The sequence below is a fragment of the Phalaenopsis equestris genome, unplaced genomic scaffold, assembly GCF_001263595.1.
Source record: "Phalaenopsis equestris unplaced genomic scaffold, ASM126359v1 Scaffold000063, whole genome shotgun sequence".
Lineage (NCBI taxonomy): Eukaryota > Viridiplantae > Streptophyta > Magnoliopsida > Asparagales > Orchidaceae > Phalaenopsis > Phalaenopsis equestris.
The window spans coordinates 210996-220765 of NW_018164505.1; the positions used below are offsets into that span (position 1 = coordinate 210996).

Sequence of the window (9770 nt, forward strand, 5' to 3'; positions counted from 1 at the left end):
TTATACGACGACATCTAATTAGAGAAGTTGACGACTCCTAGTGCTAAAAAGAACTAAGAAAAATAATAAAATAGTTATGTTTTGGGGTCCTAATTCTATTCCCTTGTCAGAAAAATATACACTGTCAATTGCAGAATGAAAAGTGTTCAGTAGTTTTCAAAATTTATAATAAACGAAAACAAATCAGTGGCCAAATGTATCTTATTTGCATAATTTGATTTTCGTCATTCAATTGATTCAATGTTTGACACAATTTTATAAGATCAAATTGAGTTTCTCTCATTTTGAACTCTAATTTTTTTCGCTTATTATTTGTTCGATTAAATTCTTCTTTAAGTTAATTTATAACAAATAAAATGAAAGATAATTAAAATCATCTTTTATTTTTGGAAGTCAAATTAATATTTAAGTCTAACCATTATCAAATCTAACAAGTTTATTTTAGCTATTTAATTTAAATAATATAGTAATAAATTGATCAATATTAGATTCGGATTATTCATTAAAAATTTAACAATTAACTGATTTAATCAATAATGATAATCAGAACTGATTTATGATTGTCAATTTTTTAAATCATAATTTAAACCCCTTTGTACCTGGCTGTCCGCTTGGCCACTCCATGGCTGCCAAACGCCAGCCTCAAATCAGCATACTTTTTACCAGTTACAAGGAATGCGTTAAAAGCCAGCCCTAGTCAAATTGTATAGCTTTAAATGAGTTTACACTGCGACCCTTTACTCCCTAAAGCTGAAAGTAGCTCAGTCTGTTAGCTATAGCTAATTGGCTCGAACAGCCATGTAGGCCAACTAAGTAATTATAAAAATAAATCAGTTAATTTTTATTATTTAATTAACGGAATCTGCTAAAAATATTTTATATTTCGTAAAAATATTTTTTCTATTTGTGGGCAGTCAAAAGACGATTTTTAAATGTAAACAAAAAAAAATTGACAAAGGCTTGATTATCCTAAAGTCTAGATTACATCTTACAAGTACGCTTATTTTAATATTATTCCAGTTTGTAGAATAAAATTAAAAATCAATTTTATCTTCATGCCTGAAAAAATTATCTAAAATGATTAAAATGGTGAATTTTAGGTACTTTCATATTTAAATTAAAATAATTATTCATCTTCTAATAATACTATGACTAATTTATTAAAATTTTAATAGCATTTATGTTGGAATAATTTGACATCCACTCAATGGAAAAAAAAAAATATTACATCAGGATTCCTAACGTTGAGCTACATTCGGAGTCCACTGATATGCGAACACGTGACTTCAAGGAAACGCGCGCGTTTTCCTGTGATCCGGTCCGTTAATACAGGAGAATATTCCTCATGTGTTATTCTGCGTTATTCAGGAGTTATTGTAGTGATATTGATGTGTTATTGTGTTATTATAATGCCGAAAAATACTTCCAGAATATAATAACACATGAATACCAGCACAATAACACCTGAAAAATACAGAATAACACGGGAGAAATTATCCCCTGCGTTGCAACGATTTTTTTTTATTTTTCTATCACATTCACGTGTCTGTATATCAGTGAACTCCAAACATAACTCCTCGTTAAAATTCTTGATATAATAATTTGACATGCACTCAATGATATGATTGCAGTACATCAAACTATAAAAAAAACTCTTTTAGAAAATGTTTGGTGAAGTTGTATGAACGGGATGCGAAGCGTCACGTCCTTGTCACAAATATAAAATAACAAAAATTGAAAAAGACTTGCATTACAATTATTAAAGCTCGGAGGAGATATTTTGGAGTTAATTTGAAATTTGGTAAGGCGTGGTTTTAAATTAAGGCTAATCAGTTCGAAATTCATCCAACTAACTGATGCAATTATTTTCTAAGAAAATCCGATTTGTTCATAAAGCCTTTCGGTTAGAACTAAATTGCAGCGATTCAGTTATTTTACAACTCAAATTTAAATCATATTGTGATATCCGGAATCTAAATTGAAGCTACAGTATTCTTATTATCTGAATTTGGATCAAATCATTTTCAAATTTTACTATAATTCAATCATTTTCAAATTTTACTATAATTCAATACTTCGTTAAGAATGACAGTTCCTATCTATTTTTAATTAGAAGCATTTTAAAATTTTTTATATCCCATTAAAATTCAGTCACACGTTTTCTTGAATAAATAAGATGACATATAAATTAACATTAAAATTTAGATGCTAGATATATAAAAGGATAAGAATTGAGTGGCACGTAACTAATTATATTCATTGTGGTTAAGCCGGTGCTTCTTCAATTAAGGGTGTGTTTGGAAGAATTAATTCACGGCGGTGGCGTTTTGAGAACGTCATCGGCTGTTTGATTAATGTGTTTTAGTGGCATTTTTAGAAACGTCGTTTGGAGGTTTCTATTAAGCATGAATCGTGGGTAGGAGCCCACAATCTGCGTTTCAATTGAGCGAAAGACATTGCCTGCCCTCTCACGCTCGCCCCACGCTTGCTTGCTTCTTTCGCTCGCCTGCCCTCGTTCATCCGCCTCCCTCTCCCGATGGAAGCTCGGCTCACCTCTCCTCTCTACGATGACTCGCTCGACTCCTTTCTGTCGCACTGAAGCCTCGCTGGTCTCCTCGCCTCTTCTTTGATAAGCCCACTGCTTTCTCTTCGAGAAGCAATAAAATTGAGCTTTTGAGTGCAAGAGTTGGTTTGCATATAATTTGATTGAATATAGGAAGAGAAACTAATTTTGTGAGCATTCATAATGGTTGCCATGACTTTTTGATTGGTAAAAATAATTTTATTTGATTTTTCTTTCTCTTTTGATCGAATTATGGTGCATTTTTTGACTTCACTGGTGCTGGAATTACTGGTCCTGTACAATTGAGGGGCGAAAAAGTAACATTGGATTTATCTTCTGAAGAGTGGACATACCAGGTCTGTCTTCTTAAATGTCAAATAATAGAAATCTGACGTCTCACCAGAGCATCTTTCTTGAAGGTATAATTTTTTTTGAAAAAAGCAAAATTGATTGATGCCTTTAGCTACCACGATTTCTCACCGACAAATGAGTATTTACATATAATTTTATTTTATGAAGGATGTCAATTATTACTTATGCTTTCTTACGATTGATATTTGTTTATAATTTCATTTCAATGGCAGAATGATTATTTATTGATTCATTTATTTAGAATCAATTGTTTTTCAAACGCATAAATCAAACAGTTAGACAATTTATTCGGATATATTGTTTATCAGGTTAAACAGTTTATATGAATAAACTGCACCTGCCCCCAAAAAGATCATAAGAAAAAAAAAAAAAAAATTATTGGTTCAAATATTTGTTCCGTTATTAGGAAAATAATTTAAAATATATTAACGAGCTAATTCTGACACATCCTATACCTGAATTTAAGAAATATAAGAAAAAGAAAATAGCGTGCCATCTGAATTTGGAAGGGTATTTTTGTCATCTCAAATGATTAAACAACATGCTGCGTCCTATCCCACGTTCCGCCTATGAAAACGCCAAGGAGACTGACCGCACTACTGAGGCCATTCACGTAAATTAACCCCCCTGCTTCAGTTAGCTGCCAGTTTCCCACGTTCTTCCTCCAGCCACTTTTCTTAAAGAAAAAAAGATCCCTTTTTCTCTCTACTCCCCTCCATCTTCTCTTCTCTCCGATCTACTTCTCAAAACCCCACCTTTTATCGAATGGCAAACACCCCTCTTTCTCTGTTACTCCTCTCCGCCACCGCTTTAATTTTTACCGTCGCCGCCGGATACGCCGGCGGCGAGCGCGTGGGCCCGGGGGGGCGAAGGCTCCATTCACGACCTTCTTCGCGAGCACGGCCTACCTGCCGGCCTCCTTCCGAAGTCCGTGGAATCCTACACCCTTGACAGCGCAACTGGGATCCTCGAGGTTCGGCTCGACCGCCCCTGCTTCGCCAAGTACGATGGCCTCGCATTCTTCGACCAAGTAGTGCGTGGCAACCTCAGCTATGGTGCGCTCGGAAGCGTAAGTGGATTAAAGCAGGAAGAGCTCTTCCTATGGCTTCCCGTGCGTGGAATCCTGCTTTCTAACCCTTCTTCCGGCGTCATCCTCTTCGACATCGGCGTCGCTCACAAGCAGCTTTCACTCTCTCTGTTCGAGGTTCCGCCGGATTGCAGGCCGGCGGAGGGCGCAGAGGTGGCGATTGGTGGCATCCGGGAGATCCCAAAAGGTGAGGAAGCTAAAAAGTTGCCATCTTGACCGTGGGTTTCTCATGCATCTTCCCGTCGATTCGTTTCTGCGTTTTCTTTGGAATCGGGCATTTATTGAACTCATTGAGTCAGTTTTCTTTTTGGTTCGTTTCATTAATAACTCTACTTTCAGGTTTTGATCACATCCTACTTAATTTATGACCTCTCATTTTGTTTCCTTTGTGTTAGTTCTCCGTTATTTTATTTATTCCTGTTTATTTAACAAAAATATTGCTTTTTTCTTTCAACTTAAAACTCTTCTTTTTATAACATTTCCTGCTTCCTGCCAAGAAATGGCATTATTATTGGAAGTCACAAGCGTTTTTACTGCAGAATCTTCATTTGTTTTTTGTATTTAGTATCAAAATATAAATTTGATGCAGATGTGATTCCAGCTTAAAATCTTAACTTCAGCACTCCAGAATCCTTATAACCTCGTGACTTAATTTGTCACTCTAGAATCTTAATTTCTTTTTATTTTTCTATATTTGCATCTCTTAAAAGTTTTTCTTTAAGGTTGAGAATTCGACATATTTATCAACTAGCTAAAAGTCTTTGAATTTGTAGCTCATCCAGCTGATAAAAAGCTGGACCTTTTCAGGTATGAGTACGGCCACTACTGTTCATTGTAAATCTTTTTTCTTTTTAAAATCCGGTTTTAAAGTTGTATTTACTTTATATTGCTGTCTTCCAAGTGGTTATAGCTGTCTTTTTGTCTTCAATGAATTTTTATTTCTATCACTATTTAGTTTCTCCTCAGATTTTTTTTTCTTACCTTGTTGCAAAAGAATCACTTCATGCTGGCTAACTATCTTGCTCAAATTTCCATTTCCAAGGCTAAAAGAACTGTTTGCCTCTATAATCGCAGGGCTTCTTGGCAGAAGAGGAGGATTTCAGGATCAGAGATGAATATTTATACAGAAAAAAAATGCTCCTTGTTTCTCTTTTTTCTTTTTCTCTCTAGTTGGTACCTTTTTTTTTTCTTTTATGAAATTCTATCAAGTGTTGCTGTAAATGAGTGAATCGAAATGAAGAAATCTTATCCTCCCCCTCCCCCAAAAGTTTTGTTTTTTTTTTTTGGTTTTCTTTTAGTTTCACCCTGATTTTTCTCTTCATACGTTACTTGCTTTTTTGGTGCTCCGGGTGCTGACAAAATCTAGGACGGTAACAAGATCAGATAACAGCGATTAAGAAGAAGATATACTTAATAATTTATCATGGAGTAATCTTTGTTTTCATTTGGCGAAGAAGCATTGTTTATTTTTTTATTTTTTTAGTTGTTTTGGACATTTGGATCAATTATTTCTGGAGTAGTAGTTGGATAACTGAAGGGTCACTTCATTAATAATCATTTCTTTAAACGCTAGTTTACTGAAATATCAGGTAATTGGGTCGGCATGTGGCCTGAAGATATTACTTGTTGATTTTTGGTTGTCTAGTGAGGTGTAACAGCTGGCAGTTCCACTAACTGCCTTATTCGCCAGATTGGACAAAGTATTATTTTATTTTAAATTTTGTTTGCAAGTCATATTGAATTAGTTAGGGAATCTGATGAGCAATCACGCTTAATCATCTGATCCTCATGTTGGTCATTCAAACCTAAATGAGGGTCTATTTGGCACAGCTGCAACTTCTCAGCTTTTCAGTTGCAGCTGCCCTGTCCCAGGAAGCTGCTGCCACAGCTGCAACTTCTCAGCTTTTCAGTTGCAGCTGTCCTGTCCCAGGAAGCTGCTGCGTGAAAATAGCTGCAGAGCAACTGTTTCTGAAAAAATGTCAATTTTGTCCTTATTTAGTAAGACTGTTTCATATATATGATTAACTGTTTCATATATGCATTTACCTTTCATACATATGGTTAATTTTTTATTATGACAGCCCATATTTAGTGAATTTTTATTGAATTAAAACCTTAAAAATGTTTAAATAATAGAAATTATGGGATTTAAAATCCCAAAAATCAGCATACAATGTTCACTACAGGAGCTTAAATTTCATATAAAAGTTTTTTATTTTTTTCCTAATTTTAATTCCCCATCAGAACTCCACAAATAAATCTCTGTCAAGGGGTGATGACATCCAGAAATGGCCATAGAATAAACACAGCCAAAAGCTAAAAAAATTATCTACGTCTCCCAGATTAACTAAAGAAAAAACAATTCTTGCAATTTCAAACTGAAATAAAAAAAAAACAAATCGCAGAAAATAAACTTTGAAAATATCGCATAAAAAAATACCATTTCTCAAGCTTCGCATAAATGAATTGTGTGGTATGTAAATGTATGAGAATTCTGTGCTAAAAAATATATGTAAATATATAAGAATTTTGTGCTATGTATGTAAAGCTTGGGAATTTTGTGCTATATCTGTAAATTAAATCAGAAATATTTTATACATTTAGGTGTGAGAAATACAAATATATAAGAATTCTGTCATATGTACGTAAATGCCCAATATTTGCTCAAATATGTTTTCAATTCCTGCAGCATCAAATAAAAACTTCTTTCACCTTCACTTGCTCAAATTTAGTAAACCTGCTAGAACTGTCAATCTAAAAAAATATGAAAATACATATAAGTTGCAAATAGGTGTTATTTATGTACATGCCCCTACAAATTATATGTGCATGAAGTTCCAATTATCAACAAATTGCCAACCACCAAATGCAGATGCCAAGCAGTTTGGCAACCAACGCTCATTTGAAAAGTAGCAGAAAATAGCTGAAAAAAAATCATTAGCAAATAACAGAAAATTGCAAAAATTACAACCAACGATGAAAACATATAAACCTTGTCATTCCCATGGAATTTACAAGGCTGCATCTGCTCTACCAAACTTTAATCCTCCAATATTTGTATGAAAATATGGACGAATTCCTTTGTGCTTGCATATCTAACAACTAAACTTTAATAATTGCAAGGAAAGCAATGAAAAGTATTTGGATGCAGATTTTCCAAATACATTTCTGTAAGCAATTCTGTGCTATGTATGTAATGCTCTCATAGGAAAGCTCAATTCCCATAAAAACATTTATGTATTTGGATGTAGATATTCTCTACAAGTAGCGCTAAATTCCCAAAAGAAAAATCTTCAAAAAAAAATAATTTGTATTGTACATTCATGATTGCAGAGCTCATACCCTTGTACAAAAAAAAAAAAAAAGATTAGTCATGCATCTAAGATCTATAATGCATTCAAAATGCACTCAAGGGAAAGCTCAGTCTTAGAGAAAATAAATAAAGGAATTTAACATATTCACCCTACAACTAATGCATTAGTGATATATTCTCGAATGACAGCCATTTCATTTGCACTTTCCCTTTCCTTTGTACAAATATTTGAATGATCGTTGTCATCTCGTGGCAGAGATTGCCCGAGATGGTATTCGAATGCTTCTGCAGGCACCTCTTGTATATTCTCGAATGACAGCCATTTCATTTGCACTTTTCCTTTCCTTTGTACAAATATCTGACTGATCGTTGTCATCTCGTGGCAGAGATTGCCTGTGATGGTATTCGAATGCTTCTGCAGGCACCTCTTATTGATTTTCATCGACACTGTGGAAGTCAACATCAATTCGAGACGGATTTGTATCTGTTTTGGAAATGACTCAAATTAAACTAGTAAAAAAATTCATTATCGGAAGTCTTTTTGTTCACCACTCTTCTGGAGCATCAATGGTACGCTTCACCGGATCCCAACCTAAACCTGTTGAGCAGTCTTTTTGTTCACCACTCTTCTGGAGCATCAATGATACGCTTCACCGGATCCCAACCTAAACCTGTTGAGCCTCTTTTCAAATCCTTCCAAATATTCAAATCTTTCTTGAGTTGATCTCACTTGTTTTTCATTTGCAGCTTGTCGTAGTTCCTACCAGCACATTCCTTAAAACTCTTCATAATGTTCTGTCAGCCTTCCTTATTGAAAAAGGTGGTCGGTTTATTGCTCAATTAAATTTCCTTAAAGGCAAAGGTCGTAGAATATTAATTTTATTTCTTTTTCCCACAGTGTCGGTGTACCAAGCTCTTTGGACTTATTGGTCATTTTATTACTATGATAAAGTAAAACAATTATCTGAAATACAATCAAAATTTAGAAAATTATACAAACCGGGATATAAATCAAATAAAGAGCAAGTTAACATTCTTGTCAGAAAACATAAACAAGAAAAAATAAACTTCTCGTGAACTAAGCCAATCAAAACCTTTCAACTCCTATTTGCCATCTCACTGTTAATCGGTAATGCTAGAAAGTTATTAAAAAAAGCATTTGAAGATAATACATCAAGAGGCGCGTTGGTAATTGTAACGAGATCATTTATTGAATCAAAAGAAACACTTCCAAGAGTTTGAAACTCTTATACATATTGGAGATGGAAGTCAAACTGCTAATGCACATCAAGCAAGGAAGAAACATAGTAACTCTGCGTGCCTGTAAAAGGATCTTGAGGCACTAAATTTGGATTTTCCCATTAAAAATGCAAATGTATATAATCATGAAAGGAACCAACTCTCGAAAAATTGGAATTAATGGAAAATAAAAAAGAAAAAAAATCATATACCTTTGAGATCGCCGAAGAAGCCAAAAGAGGCTAGAAACGTGAGAGGAAGAAGGAATCAGAGCTGTAAAGGGAGAATCGCCGTTTGTTATCCATAAAAAAAAAGAGAAGAAACAAAAAAAGAAAAGGAATATTACTGCAAGAACTCCGAAGAAGAAGAAGAAGAACGGGACGGTTGAAGGCAGCAAAGAAGTCCTGAAGAAGGAAAACAGGTCTGAAGGAAGATTTTTGGCGCGCGGGAGGAGGGTAGTGCGCGGCTAGGGCAAGAAAGGTTTCGTGGCGGGAGGGGCAAAGTGATAATATTCGCTAGGGAAAAAGTGGGAAGTTGGGTATAACCCGCGGCCCAATTTTTGCTCGGATTCTTCGAAGTCATGTTGATGCCGTCGTGCCAAACGAAAAAAAAAAGAAGAAAATAGCGACCACGTGACGGGACAAAAAAGTCACGCCAAATTAAAGGAATATTACTGCAAGAACTCCGAAGAAGAAGAATAAGAACGGGACGGTTGAAGGCAGCAGAGAAGTCCTAAAGAAGGAAAACAGGGCTGAAGAAAGATTTTAGGCACGCAGGAGGAGGGCGGTGCGCGGCTAGGGCAAGAAAGGTTCCGTGGCAGGAGGGGCAAAGTGATAATATTTCCTAGAGAAAAAGTGGGAAGTTGGGTACAACCCGCGGCCCAACTTTTGCTCGGATTCTTCGAAGTCATGTCGATGTCGTCGCCCCAAACAAAAAAGTAGCGGCCACGTGGCAAAAAAGTCACGCCAAATTGACCCTGAATGAATGGGCTATATTTTCGATCAATTTGATCTTAGACGTGATTGAATTTTTTAATTGAGGAAATTTATTTGCTGACTTGTCATGAAAATGTTTTTAATGCATATATTTTCCTTAGAACTATCTTAGCTGGAAAAATATAGTTTAATATTGTCCGGGCTAGCGATCAGGTAATGCAGCGCTTTTATTAAGTTGCATCATAATCCATGCATGCGCCG

General features: G+C 35.2%; 1 protein-coding gene across 1 annotated transcript; it reads left to right on the forward strand.

Annotated features, from left to right (window-relative positions):
• Positions 1 to 3800: 3800 nt before the first annotated feature.
• Positions 3801 to 5148, forward strand: LOC110019605 (the record flags this gene model as incomplete). The annotated part of the gene is given in 2 exon segments (XM_020717339.1): positions 3801 to 4209; positions 5097 to 5148. Coding segments are annotated over 2 exon segments (450 nt in total), but the record flags the coding sequence as incomplete, so codon positions are not given.
• Positions 5149 to 9770: the final 4622 nt, after the last annotated feature.